Source organism: Amblyraja radiata, chromosome 7 (genome assembly GCF_010909765.2).
Source record: "Amblyraja radiata isolate CabotCenter1 chromosome 7, sAmbRad1.1.pri, whole genome shotgun sequence".
In the NCBI taxonomy this organism is placed as follows: domain Eukaryota; kingdom Metazoa; phylum Chordata; class Chondrichthyes; order Rajiformes; family Rajidae; genus Amblyraja; species Amblyraja radiata.
This window is the reverse complement of record NC_045962.1, coordinates 53,494,940-53,510,609: the sequence shown is the minus strand read 5'-3', so window position 1 is coordinate 53,510,609 and position 15,670 is coordinate 53,494,940. Positions and strand designations below refer to the sequence as shown.

Sequence of the window (15,670 nt, the reverse complement as noted above, 5' to 3'; positions counted from 1 at the left end):
ATTTAAGTTTAGTTTAGATTGGTTTATCATTGGCACGTGTACAGGTACAGTGGAAATCTTTTGTTTGTGTGCTATCCAGTCAAAGAAAGACTGTACTTGATTACAATCAAGCTATCCACAGTACACAGATAAAGAATAAAGGAATAAAGAAAAACATCGACTATTCATTCGCTCCATAGATGCTGCCTCACCCGCTGAGTTTCTGCAGATGAAAATATCATTGCCTCATTCCACAAGTGTCCTGGATCTACTGTATATTCTGGCACAGGCCTAAGCAACGGTGAGGAAGTCAATGGCTCTCCTTGAAACCTTGTCACCCTCCACCTCTGCCACTGGAACAGTTAGTCTGTTGTGGAGAGAAAGGCTCCATTGTGAACTGTCATATGATCTGTAGTTGCAGCTACACTGGGACCTGGCCCTGTGGCTAACAGCATGAGCCCTGCCTTCCCACCTTGGGATGGTGCCCTCAAAAACTTGGAAAACATTCCCGAACTCCAGGAGTGCTTATTGAATCAGCCATCAATCATCCGCACACGAACATGCACGTGCCACGCTCCATCCTGAACATCCTTACGGGTTGAGACCCGTTGTTGATACTGGATACGAGGCTCCCTCCTAGGACAAGTAACCACAAATAGGATCCGTCTTCCCACACAGCCAGGATACAACTTCAGTCAAAGCACCAAAGCAGAAGTTTCCCATTAAAATTTGGTTTATTAGAAGGTGCTGAGCAGACTTCATTTCCTGGCACTGTCAATGCTCCTTAAGCACAGCAGCAGGGAGTGGGGAATGTATGAGGGGCTTCCAGTAAACTAAATAAGGGAAGCAACATCATAAGCACACAGCTTTACTATACCACGCAGTGCCAACTTATCGAACGGTCGGTATCAGTTTACTCTGGACCACTGGGGTTTAATCATTCCCACTGCAGGAATGTGAAGTATCAATCCCCTGACATAACACTTATGCTGGAGAACCAAGACTCGGTTTGAAGTTTCCATTTCTCTGTTTGCTTCATGTGCCCGCCTGTGACATGCAACAAGTGAAAAAGGTTTGACTTCCAACTCTCAGGCAATGCTTCTCAGAATTGCCTGCTGAGAGATGGCGGGAGAGGGACTGTGTGCTGGCACGCAAACACATGGGGCTGTGTACTGACTGTACAGTCAGAGCTATGTAGTGACACGCAGGCACGGGGCTGTGTACTGACAGTGCAGACACAGGGCTGTGTACTGATGATGCAGACACGGGATTGTATACTGACCGTGCAGACACGAGGCTGTGTACTGATGGTGCCGACATGGAGCTGTGTACGGATGGTGCCGACATGGAGCTGTGTACTGATGGTGCAGACATGGAGCTGTGTACTGATGGTGCAGACATGGAGCTGTGTACTGACACGCAGACATGGAGCTGTGTACTGACACGCAGACATGGAGCTGTGTACTGATGGTGCCGACATGGAGCTGTGTACGGATGGTGCCGACATGGAGCTGTGTACTGATGGTGCAGACATGGAGCTGTGTACTGATGGTGCAGACATGGAGCTGTGTACTGATGGGGCAGACATGGAGCTGCGTACTGATGGTGCAGACATGGAGTTGTGTACTGATGGTGCAGACATGGAGTTGTGTACTGATGGTGCAGACATGGAGCTGTGTACTGATGGTGCAGACATGGAGCTGTGTACTGATGGTGCAGACATGGAGCTGTGTACTGATGGGGCAGACATGGAGCTGTGTACTGATGGTGCAGACATGGAGTTGTGTACTGATGGTGCAGACATGGAGCTGTGTACTGATGGTGCAGACATGGAGCTGTGTACTGATGGTGCAGACATGGAGCTGTGTACTGACACGCAGACATGGAGCTGTGTACTGATGGTGCAGACATGGAGTTGTGTACTGATGGTGCAGACATGGAGCTGTGTACTGATGGTGCAGACATGGAGTTGTGTACTGACACGCAGACATGGAGCTGTGTACTGATGGTGCAGACATGGAGCTGTGTACTGATGGTGCAGACATGGAGCTGTGTACTGATGGTGCAGACATGGAGCTGCGTATTGATGCAAAGACTCGGGTTCATGTGGACAGCAATTCCAGTGAATTACAATCCCTGCAAAAAAACATGTCTCCCCATTCCTTTTATCTTATGACCTCTCATATTCAACATTTCACCTGGACAAAACCGTGTGCGGACGTGGCGTCGAAGGACGAGAAGGCGAAGCAAAGAAGTCAAAGCCAAATAGCCGAATGGAAACGAAGCCGAAACCCCAAATAACCGAAAGCGTATGAAGCCAAAACGCCAACGAACCGAAAGGGCGAGATGCCTAAAACCAACTAACCGATAGGCTGCGTCGCCTAAAAGCAAACTCACCGACTGGCCGCTCTGCGGAAACGCCACCTAACCCAAAGGCTGAGTCGTCTACAAGCCAACTAACCGAATGCTGCTCTATCGAAAAGTCAAATAATGGCTTGTGTGGGAAATTAACACCCATCCTCCTGTCTCCACCGGCCAGTGATGTGATGGACGCGGGGGTCTGGAACGATTGCTGACAAGTTCCACCCCCCCGGCGACTTCATGTCCGTTATTTGACTTTTCAGCAGAGCAGCATTCAGTTAATTGGCTTGTAGGCGACGCAGCCTTTCGGTTAGTTGGCTTTTAGGCGTCCCGCTCTTTCGGTTCGTTGGCGTTTCGGCTTTGTTTCCATTCGGCTATTTGGCTTCGACTTCTTTGCCTCGGCTTCTCGTTCTTCTACGCCACGTCCGGGTCCCGGACAAAACATTCTCTGTGCATCCACCCTCCGGGACCTTTTCTTTCAATTATATAATTTCTCATCTTTCCTTTCCAAATTCAGTCAATCTCACTCAGTTTGTTCTCATTCAAAGAATCCTGATCCCAGGTAATGGTGTGATAAATCAGTGGTGCAGAGTGGCTCTGACAATGGCTCATGACTATTGTGCAAAGCAGGCACGGCAATCTCTATCAAAATATGGAAAGAACCGGAGGACAGGAGGAACACAATTTCTTGGCGGCTGCGCGTGCATGCGCACACTGACACACACGCGCTAGGCTTCGGAGGCTCAATCCAGCGCTAAATGCAGCTCAACTCTGCCTGTCTCGCCGGGTTAACCTACTGCCCTGCCTGGACTGACGGGACACCAGCGCTGCTTCTCAGCGCTGGCTGTAAACCTAGGCCATATTTCCCACAAGCCCAGGCAGGGCTGTAGGTTAACCTGGTGGGACAGGCAGAGTTGAGCTGGGTTTCGCGCTGCTTCTCTGCGCTGGCTGTGGGCGTGGGGGCACAGCTCCCGTCTGACTCCCGACCTCTCTGGCCACCCTCGGGCCTGGGGGGGGGCAACTCGGGTGGGTGCGGGACAGCGCCGGAGAGCCGTGATCGATCCTGGCTGCGGATGAGGCGCAGGTCTGTGCCAAGAGTGTTTTGGCACGTCTCCCTCCTCCAATTACCAGGCTCTATCCTCAGTTCCCCCCCCCACTCCTCCCTCCTCCAATGATCGCGTTGAATCATCATGTTCCGCCCCCATTGCCTGCTGACCGACGTCTCTTTTGTTCAATCGGCGCCCTCGATCATCAGTCCCCCCCCCACTCCTCCCTCCTCCAATGATCGCGTTGAATCATCATGTCCCGCCCCCATTGCCTGCTGACCGACGTCTCTTTTGTTCAATCGGCGCCCTCGATCATCAGTCCCACCCCCACTGTCTCACGGAAAGTGGAGATTTCACCGTGTTTTAAAATCCGGATTACAAAAACTTGGGGGGGATGTCCACCGCCTCTCCGCCCCTGGTGCAAAAGCACGTCAGTAAATGTACAAGAGCAGAAGGTCAGTCCAGGATACCATGCTGAGCCGTCAGCTTTCCAAGACACAGTGCCTGGAAATGGAGGATTTTGGATAGTTGAAAAGATTGGCAATGAAAATGTGTTTTGCCTATCCATCAGCATTTTCACATAGAGCCTTATTACAATTAATGGTCTACATTGCCTCTGCCCTGCCATTCAATGTGATCATGGCTGATCAGACCAGGCCTTGCCTTCTCTTCCATAGGACACCGAATTCCAGAGATTCACCACCACCACCTCGAGAAATGTTTTTACACATCTCAGTTTCAATTGACTGATCCCTTATCTTGTAACTGTGTCCCCGCATTCAAGACTCTCCCATCAGTGAAAACATCTCCACATCTATCCTTGGGAGAGATCCCTTGGGATCTTAGGGTTTTTATAATAAGGTCACCCTTCATTCTTCTAAATACCCTGGAATACGAGACCCAACCTCCCTTAATAGGACGGCACTCTCATCCCAGGAATAAGCCTGGTAAATCTCTATTGAAGTACCTAAACACTTTTCCCTGTCTAACACCTTAAAGTTTAAGCCCTTAAGTCTGGGGAAGTGAGCTTTATTAATTAACACTTAAGTCTCCTAGTTCAGTGTCCTTGGCAATGGCTCTGAACTACACCGTGAACATAGGGGGTCTTCACCACAAGTGCATGGGGCTCCTTAGATGCAGACATCTTTGTCCATTACACAGTCAGAAAGTCTGAATTTGTAAATCAACAAAGTTGCAATTGCTGGAAATCTGAAATGAAGTCCACACCGACCAACAATCACCCGTACACTAGATCTATGTTATTCCAGTTTCATACCCTACACAACTAGGGACAAGTTACAGAAGTGAATGAATTTACAAACCTGTAAGTAGTTGGAATGTGGGAGGAAACTGGCGGACCTGGAGAAAACCCATGGGGTCACAGAGAAAAAGTACAAACTCCGTACAAACAGCACCCATAGTCAGGATCAAACCGGGGTCTCTGGCGCAGTAGAGCAGCAACTCTACCGCTGCGCCACTGTGCTGCCCACAACGGTGAGGCCCGTTCGTGCAGTGCATATTCAGACTCACCTGGTGGAAGCCAAGATAATCCTGGATGGTGGAGGATGTGTAAAACACATATCCTTCAGCGGTGACAACCAGAATAAAGCCATTCAGAGCCTAGAAAACAGCACACAGGAGCATAAGTACCTGAAATCAGCTAATGGCACTGAGGACTACAAAACAAGCTAATGGCACTGAGGACCACAAAGCTGACCACGATGGAGCCAGTGAATGTTTAATGAATAAATCTTTAACCATGCTTAAATGACAGACAAAATATGGGTTGGAATTGGATTTGTGACCTTTTGGAGCTTGTTTTTGTTTGGTTGCTAAAGGAGTCCCTAGGAATCCACTGCATGTGCCCCATACACCACATGTGCAGGGCAGGCAAATCAATGAACAATACGGAGCTCAGCATAGCACCTTAGAGCTAAGGCGATGCAAGGCCTCATCAACTCACGAGAGTACATGACCACCTGTCCTCGCACAATGAAGCAGCCATCCGATGTGGCTGGTGCTGTGATGGAAGATGATGTCAAATGTTGTGAGGAAAAAGGAGGGCACCTCTCTCACACAGAGAGGGTGGGCTTCAGTGTCTGAGCAGAGATTTGTGCCAGTCTTCCTCTACATGCCTCCCGCCTCCATGGCAAGACGCCAGGTTTCCTGACAGTTTAGAGATAGTTCAGTTTCGAGATACAGCACGGAAACAGCCCCATAGGCCAAAGAGTCCGCATCAACCAGCGACCCCCGCACGCTAATACTATCCTACACACACTAGGGACAATTTACAATTACACCAAGCAAATTAACCTACAAACCTGAACGTCTTAGGAGTGTGGGAGTTACCCAAAGATCTCGGAGAAAACCCATGCGGTCACGGGGAGAACGTAAAAACTCCATACAGACAGCGTCTGTAGTCAGTATCGAGCCCGGGTCTCCGACATTGTACTCGCTGTAAGGCAGCAACTCTACTGCTGCGCTACAGTGCCGCCCCATTCTCCCATCTATCTGTCCATTAGCTGGTGCCTGGAGAATCCTGCTTCCTATCCTCGTCCAACCCAACCTCCTTTTAAAACAAATTTGGGTGATTTTGTTTATCAGCATATCTATGGTGAGAAATGTAACACTCTGCCAGAATGTGAGCACCAAGAATTGGTGGGTCAAGGCTGGGCCAGATGGTGATGTAAATCAAGGCTCCATTTACAGCACCATCACACTGAAGAACACCACACTCATGTGAGGAAGATTTCCAATCTAAGTGACATTCTGAACTAAACTGAACACTAACGATTTAACATTATATAGTGAGGTCCTCGAGGGGAGAAAGAGAAAAGTGGGGAGAGAGAAAGAAGATAGAGCGAGGAGGGAGTTAGGGAGGGAGATGGAGTAGGTATGTTGCAAAGCCTACCTGAAGCGTTGTTGAAAATCTGTCGCTGCGGGTGTGCGCGATTTTGGCGCCGTTTAGAGGGGGGCGGGTTTAAAATGCGATTTTCTCTAGGCTGTTCAAATCGAAGATGTTCAGCCTAGTTAATTATTAACGAAAAATCGCTGGAAGACCCCGTCGCAAAAGCTATTATTAGTTTTAAAGGCCTCGTATAATAGTTATAGTAGTTTAAAAATCAATCTCTAAACCCGCGACCGCCAGCAACCGCGGTATTTTTCTGGGCATTTGGGGCACAAATCTACCGCAATGTGAACGTTCTAAACCAGCGCGTTCCACAGGGACCCACTGGAAAGCTGATTTAAATGGGCATTTATTTACAGCAATTGAGCATTAAATTCCTTCCATTTGGTCTATAAATTAATGTAAATGAGATTTTAAAATCATGTTTTATTGTGAATTATTTGTGAATATTATTTGGACATTTAGGCTATTTAAAAATGTTAATCAATTATTAAGAAATGGATAGATGTTTAGATCTAGTAATTGAAGTCTGAAATTAGCTACAATTAGGTAACTAACTAATTATATGCTTTAATTTCAGGTCATCCAAGTAAGATTATTTTATATTTGTTTCAGAATGCTTCACTCTATGATAACTGAAAATTTCATTCAGTTCTCTTAATTTTTAAGAAAGTTATGGGCTTTTGACTGTTCACGATCACAGCTTTTTTGTTATGTCCATAGAAAATCAATAGGGAACAAGATGCTCATTTCCGAGTATGAAAATGGCCATAACTTTTTAAATACTTGAGATATGAAGGTGAATTAGGTGTCAAATTAAACTTATTTTTATGCTTTATCTGATGGGATAAATTACAGACTTGATTTTTAAAATCTCAAAATTTTGTAACATTGCTAGGTGGAGAGATGGGAAGTGAGGAAGAGGCATGGAGAGAGGAGAAAGGTAGATAGAGAGCAGGGGCAACAGAGAAGGAGCAATGAAAGAGGGAGGAGAGAGAGGAGGAGAGAAAGGAGAAATATTGAGGGGCATGGAGGGGTGAAGGATGGGGAGAGGGTGTGGGGAGTTAAGGGGCAGAGAGAGTGAGGATGGTGAGAGGGAGGTTGCAAGAGAGGATAGGAAGAGAGGATAGAGAGAGAAAGAGGGTAGAGAGAGGGGTAGGGGGGTAGAGAGGGGGAGAGGTGGGAGAGAGAGGGATGAGAGAGGGGAGAGAGGAGGAGCGAGGGGGAGAGAGGAGGAGCGAGGGGGAGAGAGGGGAGTGGGGAGAGAGAGAGGGGAAAAATAGAGAGGGGGAGAGCGAGGGAGATAGGAAGAGAAAGAAAGGAGGAAATAGAGATAAGATAGAGCGGGGGGAGGGAGAGGGACGGAGATGGGAAAGAGAAAGAGGGAAAGAGAGAGGGAAGGGGAGAGTGAAAGACAAGTGAAAGAGTGATTGTCCCTTGCAATCAGAGACAGGTGAAATTATAATGGGAAACAAGGAAATGGCAGCACAGTTAAACGAGTACTTTGGTTCTGTCTTCACTAAGGAAGACACAACCAATCTCCCAGAAATACTAGGGAACTGAGGATCTAGTGGGAGATAGGAACTGAAGGGAATCCACATTAGTCAGGAAATGGTGTTAGGTAAACTGTTGGGACTGAAGGCAGATAAATCCCCAGGGCCTGATGGTCTGCATCCCAGAGTACTCATGGAGGTGGCCCTAGAAATTGTGGATGTATTGGTGATCATTTTCCAATGTTCTCTCTACTCTGGATCAGTTCCTGTGGACTGGAGGGTAGCCAATGTAACCTCACTTTTTAAGAAAGGAGCGAGAGAGAAAACGGGGAATTATAGACCAGTTAGCCTTCGGTAGTGGGAAGATGTTATAGCAGCGCATTTGGAAAGCAGTGACAGGTTCAGTCAAAGTCAACATGGATTTACGAAGGGGAAATCATGCTTGACTAATCATCTGAAATTTTTTGAGAATGTAACAAGTAGAATGAATAAGGGAGAGCCAGTGGATGTGGTGTATCTGGACTTTCAAAAAGCCTTTGACAAGACCCCATACAAGAGATCAGTGTGCAAAATTAGAGCACATGGTATTGGGGGTAGGGTATTGACATGGATAGAGAACTGGGTAGCACACAGGAAGCAAAGAGTCGGAATTAACAGGTCATTTTCCGAATAGCAGGCAGTGACTAGTGGGGTGCCACAAGGCTCGGTGCTGGGACCCCAGTTATTTACAATATATATTCATGATTTAGATGAGGAAATTAAATGTGACATCTCCAAGTTTGCGGATGACACAAAGCTGGGTGGCAGTGTGAGCAGCAATGAGGATGTTATGTGGCTGCAGGGTGACTTGGATAGGTTAGGTGAGAGGGCAGATGTATGCAATATAAGGTGGATAAATGTGAGATTATCTTTGGTGGCAAGAACAGGAAGGCAGATTATTATCTGAATGGTGTCAGATTAGGAAAAGGGGAGGTACAGCAAAACATGTACATCAGTCGATGAAAGTAAGCATGCAGGTACAGCAGGCAGTGAAGAAAGCTAATGGCATGTTGGCCTTCATTGCAAGAGAATTTGAGTTTAGGAGCAAGGAAATCCTATTGCAATTGTACAGGGCCCTGGTGAGACCACACCTGGAGTGTTGTGTGCAATTTTGGTCTCCTAATTTGAGGAAGGACATTCTTGCTATTGAGGGTGCAGCGTAGGTTCACTGGGTTTCTTCTCGGGATGGCGGGACTGACATATGATGAAAGAATGGTTCAACTATGCTTGTATTCACTGAAATTTAGAAGGATGAGAGTGGATCTTATAGAAACATATAAAATCCTTAAAGGATTGGTCAGGCTAGATGCAGGAAAAATATTCCCGATCTTGGGGGAGTCCAGAACCAGGGGTCACAGTTTAAGAAGAAGGGGTAGGCCATTTAGGACTGAGATGAGGAAAAAACTCATACAACCAGAGATATGTGAATCTGTGAAATTCTCTGCCACAGAAGGCAGTGGTGGCCAATTCACTGGATGTTTTCAAGAGAGAGTTAGATTTAGCTCTTAGGGCTAAAGGAATCAAGGGATATGGGGAAAAAGCAGGAACGGGTAACTGATTTTACATGATCAGCCATGATCATATTGAATGGCGGCGCTGGCTCAAAAGGCCGAATGGCCGACTCCTGCACCTATTTCTCTTTGTTTCTATGTTTGTGCCCACCATCTGCAGGGGAGAGTAGGCTGCTGGTTGTTCTTGGACCAGCAGAACTCCCAAGCACGTTGTAAACAAGCACCAAGTGTTTACAGATTAATAAAGAGAAACGGAGCTTACAATTTTTACACCCAACAGTAAAGCAGAATGTAGACTTTTGCCAACTTTTCTTGTACCCTGCCTATTCGTGCAGGGTGATCCAGTCCTTAAGATTTTTTTTTAAATAACACATTCCTTAAAATAACACTTTGCCCTGTGCAACGCCATCAATGCTGGAGAAAAAAAATCTCACACAATTAATGGCTGCTTTGTTCTGCTGCTGCTCCAATATGAGAAGAAATTGCCAGCAAATAATATAAAATCAGCCCCAAGTCACGCAAGCGAACCTTTTCCTTCCAAACAATAGGTCTCGGCTCTCTGAAACAGCTCAAGCATGGGAAGGCACCATTAAACTCTCTATCAATGCCAAGATAACTTGACCTTCTTGGCTCAGACTATTTTTGGTCTCATTCAAAACAATCAAGCCCTACACTTGGCAGAGTTCTTTACATTTAAGGCTGATAAGAGCTCCACAAACAGCATAGTTCTCCAGTCCTGACCACCTTCCGATGCATCAGGCAGGGCACCTCCCTGGACTTGATGGCACCAGAGAGACACACTCCTTGCAAACCTCCTTGAATGAATGAAAACTTTATTGTCATTCAGATATACACCTAGACACAGTGCACCTTGAACGAAATTTCGTTGCATTTGACTCTCCAATCAGGTAAATAGTAATAGTAATATCCTTGAGATATTACTCAGATATATGCATTGTAATCTGCACCCCCAGGCCATCAATCCCACTGACCAGTCTTCATTTGGAGGAGATGAAGGCTATCACAAAGAGGTATTAGTATTCATGCCAGTTTATTATTGTCACATGTACCGAGATACAATGAAAAGCTTTGTTTGCGTGCTATTCAGTCACATCATACTATACAAGAGTACATTCAAACCATACACAGGTAGAACAGGTAGAGTAAAATACCAGAGGTCAGAATAGCATATTACAGACCTCAATCAGTGGAGGTCTTCAGAATGGAGTTGAGGAATTTATTTGGTCAGAGGCTGGTGAATCTGTGGAATTCATTGCCCCAGATGGCTGTGGAGGTCAAGTCAATGGATATTTTTTAAGGTGGAGATTGGCAGATTCTTGATTAGTAAGGTTGTCAAGGGTTATGGGGAGAAGGCAGGAGAATGGTGTTGAGAGGGAAAGATAGATCAGCCATGATTGAATGGCAGTGTAAACTTAATTGATTGAATAGCCTAATTCTGCTCCTGGAGCCTATCACAACATCACCTCCACAACAATTCTCAACATTGGTGCCCTGCAACACCGGATGCGTTCTCAGTCCCCTACTATGCTTCCTGAATGCTTCATGACTGCACAGCCAAATTCAGCTCTAATTCTATATACAAGTTTGTAGATGACACCATTGTGGTGGCTCAAATCACAAACAATGTCGATGCGAGCACAGGAAGAAGGTAGAGAACTTAGTGACCTGGTGTCAGGACATTAACCTTTCCCTCAATGTCAGCAAGACAAAGGAGCTAGTTATTGACTTCAGGAAGCATGGTGTAGTATATGCCCCAATCAGCACCAATGTTGCAAAAAGAAAATAGTTGAGAGCTTCAAGTTCCTTGGTGTTAATACTACCAATGATCTGCCATGGACCTGATTGATATGACAGCCAAGTAGGCACACCAATGCCTCCACTTCCTGAGCAGACTGAGGAGGTTTGGCATGCCTCCAGTGACTCTTACAGACTTCTACATCATAGAAAGCATATTGCTGGATTGCAGCTTGCATTTAGGAACAGCTCTGCCCAAGACGCAATAAATTACAGCGAGTTGTAGATGTAGCCTAGTCCATCACTCAGACCAGACTTTCCACCATTGACTTCAGCCACCCTTCACGCTGCCTTGAAAAAGCAACCACCATTATCAAAGACTTGTCCCATCTGGTCATTTCTTCTTCTCTCTGCTCTTGTCAGGCAGAAGGTACAGAAGCTTGAAAGCACGCACCACCAGACTCAGGAACAAATTTCCTCCCCTCTGTTATCAGGCTTCTGAATGGTTCATCCATCAGCGGGGATGCTGTCTGATCCACCTCTACCCATTGTAGACATTGGACTCTGTCTATGAAAGTGAAGCACTACAATGGGCTGTAATGCTGAATACTATATTCTGCACTCTGTATCTTCCCCTTTGCTCTATCTATTGCATTTGAGTTTGAAATGATTGTATCTGTGTATGGTATATCTGATCTGTGTGGATAACATGCAAAACAAAGCTTTTCACTGTACCTCAGTACATGTGATGATAATAAACCTAAACCTTCCTGTTGCTAATTTAAGTCAGTGGTCACTTTCTATCCTCTCATAATGCAGATAAATTTGCACACAACATACTTCCCTGGAGTCTGAACCAACCTTCCAACCACTGCAGCAAGCAGTCTTCCATTTTGCAAACCTCCCATTCACATCAACACCCCCATCAGTATTCCACACAATTAATTCATCAACTATTTCTGGAGGGATTGTACAATCCTAAATACCGTCGCATCTACCTTTCTTATCTGCCTTTCGTTATCTAACACCATTATGCTCCTCTTTCAAAGTGGGAGAGAAAACCAAATCTCGCTCGTCAGCACTCTCTCTCAATCTCTTTCTCCTGCCCAGTGTATCTTCTATCAACCTTCTAAATAGCTGGCTTATATTTGTCTTTGAGTTGTCCATCTCTGGCAGGTCTTTTGCTAATCACCGGCCTTGTCACTGCATCGGATGGGCCTGCCTCTGTACTCTAAGGTCTGTGCATGGTCAACAGCCTTGACATCGAGTGTCACCTCATGCCCTGCCCACACTGCTGCCCAGACACGTTTGGTTCCCCTACTACACTTACCCAACACCCACATTTCCCTTCTTACTACTAAAGGGCTGAGAAGCAAATGCCAGGATAATCCACCCCATGGATGAGCTATTTCAATCCTCACCTCCAACAATAATTCTCCCTCAGAAAATAAGGGTACGTTCATCTGACCACTCAGCTGTCTGTTCTCGTGGAAGTTATCGAGCTTGTCTGGCATCCAGCCGGCCTTGTTTTTCTTCATTTTGGCTGCAAAAACAAAAACAAAAGGGTGCTTTAGAAAAGGAGTAGGCAATAAAGGAATTTCAAGTCAAGTGTTTTATTGTCATATGTCCCGGATGGGACAATGAAATTCTTACTTGCTGCAGCACAACAGAATATGTGAATATGTAAACATAGTACATAGTACATAACGGGGAAGAGAAAAAAAAGAAAAAGTTCTATAAATAACAAATATAGTGTAATAATAGTTCTGCTTTTCCCCCCCAAGAAATAGTGATGTGAAGGACACGACTGACCTCTATGCTTCATGAGGCATTGTTTTACTCTGAAAGAGTAAATTAATGCATGCCCACAGGTCAAACAAATCACAACTGTCAATTCAGTCTAGTATGACTCTACCTTCACCAATGAGTGATTCACCAATGAGTCTTACAATTGATTGGAATTCTGACACATTCACAATTCACACTTTGCATTTCTCATGAATGTTTTATGCAACATAGTTTGCATTATGAGGATGTTGCCAGGACTGGGGAGTCTGGGCAATAGGGATAGCTTGAGTAGGCTGGGACTCTATTCCCCGGAGCGCAGGAGGATGAGGAGTAATCTTATAGAGGTGTGTAAAATCATCAGACGCACAGTCTCTTGCCCAGAGTAGGTGAATCGAGAACGAGACGACATAGGTTTAAGGTGAAGGGGAAAAGATTTAATACGAAACTGAGGGGTAACTTTTTCACACAAAGGGTGGTGGGCGTATGGAACAAGCTGCATGAGGAGGTAGTTGACGCTGGGACTATCCCAACGTTTAAGATGCAGTTAGACAGGTACATGGATAGGACAGGCTTGGATGGATATAGACCAAAAGCGAGCAGGTGGGACTAGTGTAGCTGGAACATGTTGGCCGGTGTGGGCAAAATGAGCCAAAGGGCCTTTCCACACTGTATCACTCTATGACACTATAACATAGAACACCACAAGAACCACCTCTTCAACCTACAATGCCTGTGCCAAACCTGATGCCAAATTAAATAAATTGCATTTACCTGCATATGATCCATATCCCTCCGTTCCTTGCATATCCTTATGCCAATCTAAATGCCTCGTAAATGCCACCATCTGTTTCCACCACCACCCATGGCAGCATGTTCCAGGCACCCACCACTGTTTGTGTAGAAAAACTTTCCCCTCCTTTAGAGACTTGCTTTGAGACATTAAAGGGTACGTTTATCTGAGCACTCAGCTGTCTGTTCTTGTGGAAGTTGCCTTTTCACCCTAAAAATATTTCCTGAGGATTGCACATCCTCTGTGTAGGAAGTAACTGCAAATGCTGGTTTACATCGAAGATGGACACAAAATGCTAGAGTTGTGCCCCTGTCCCACTTAGGAAACCTGAACGGAAACCTCTGGAGACTTTGCGCCCCACCCAAGGTTTCCGTGCGGTTCCCGGAGGTTGCAGGTGGTTGCCGGAGGTTGCAGGTAGTGGACGCAGGTTGGGAGAATGACAAAAACCTCCCTACCTGCTAATAACCAAAAACTAATTAAAGAGTTGAGGAGGAACTTCTTTAGGCAGAGGATAGTTAATCTGTGGAACTCACTGCCGCAGAGGGCTGCGGAGGCCAAGTCAGTGGATAACTTTAAGGCAGCAATAGACAAATTCTAGATTAGAACGGGTGTCAAGGATTATGGGAAGAAGGCAGGAAAATGGGATTAGGAGGCAGAGATCAGCCATGACTGAATGGCGGTGTGGACTCAATGGGCCAAATGTCCTAATTCTGCTCTTATAACTTGTGAACCTATGAACTTATCGCGTGTGTGCTAGCCAACAAGGACTTGAGATTAATCCCATTTCGCAGCCCTCCTCAGGGCCTCTTCCAGACACTTCCAGATATTTAATGTGGTGTGTGTTCCAGCTTTCAGGATTTAGCTGTTCTCACAGCACAGGGCTGTTGTGGAAATTAGGCAGCAACCCCATCCTAACCTCTTCCTGTGCTACTGCGGGTGGGCAGGTGTGAACAGATGTGATCATGTGAGCAAGCAGGGGGTGTGTGCAGATCGTGTTAAGACAAGGCAAGCTGGTGCAATCCCCACCTCAGTTCACAGTCCATACTCATTAAATGATTTCAAAACAGGATATAGATCAGATGGAAAGTTGGGTGGCATTGGCAGATGAAATTTACTCCCAACAAGTGTGAGATGGTGTATTTTTTGGAAAAGCGTATATGGAAGGGAAATACACTGTAAATGATGCGGCGCTGAGGAATGTTGATGAACACTGTTCCCTAAAAGTGACAACACAGGTGAAGCAGAAGGCATGGCATAGTGGACAAAAGAGAGGCATATGGTATTCTTGCCTTCATAGGTCTGAACATCAAATATAAATGTTCAGACTTTGTGGCAACTCTGCAAATCATAGTGAGATGGCACTTGCGATATTGTGCACAGTTCTGATCACCAATAATAGGAAGGACATATGGTGCTGGGGAGCGAGTGCAGAGTAGATTCGCCACAATGTTGCCTCGACTGTGGGTCTTTGGTTATGCGGAGATATTGGATGGGCTTGGTTTATTTATTCTGGAGTGAAGAAGGCTGAAGGGTGATCTGTTAGAGATACATAACAGGCTATGAGCCATAGAAAAGGTAAATAGTCTGAGTCTTTTCCCCATGGTAGGGTCATCTAGAACAATCACCAATTAAGAATCGCCAATTTAGAATCATCAATCACAATTAAGAGGCATTTATATAGATAATTGTACAGGCAAGACAGTGGGTTATGTCCTAAAGGAGGGAAAATGGGATGAGTGTAGATGAACAATAATTTCAGCATGGAGATAGTGAAATGAAGGCTCGTTTCTGTGTTGCCTCCATGATTCAAGTGAGGCATTTCAGGGCTGGTGGAACTGTGTCTTTGGAAGGCAGACACAAAATGCTGGAGTAACTCACTGTGTCAGGCAGCATTTCTGGAGAAAAGGAATATGCGACATTACGGGTCAGAACCCAACTTCAGAGTTTCAGTCATCTTCAGACGCTCAGTTTAAAGAAGGGTTCTAACCCAAAATGTCACC

The 15,670-nt window shown here is 45.8% G+C and overlaps 1 protein-coding gene across 5 annotated transcripts in view; it reads right to left on the bottom strand.

Annotated features, from left to right (window-relative positions):
• Window positions 1-15,670, bottom strand: part of LOC116975427 (aryl hydrocarbon receptor-like) — a 143,815-nt gene that overhangs the window by 34,613 nt on the left and 93,532 nt on the right. For all 5 annotated transcript variants that reach the window (XM_033024538.1, XM_033024535.1, XM_033024534.1 and 2 more), the window contains exons 3-4: window positions 12,514-12,635; window positions 4,917-5,006 (exon numbers count right to left, since the gene is read on the bottom strand). In XM_033024538.1, coding sequence (XP_032880429.1) covers window positions 4,917-5,006; window positions 12,514-12,635 — 212 coding nt within the window. The remainder of the gene's footprint in view (window positions 1-4,916; window positions 5,007-12,513; window positions 12,636-15,670) is intronic.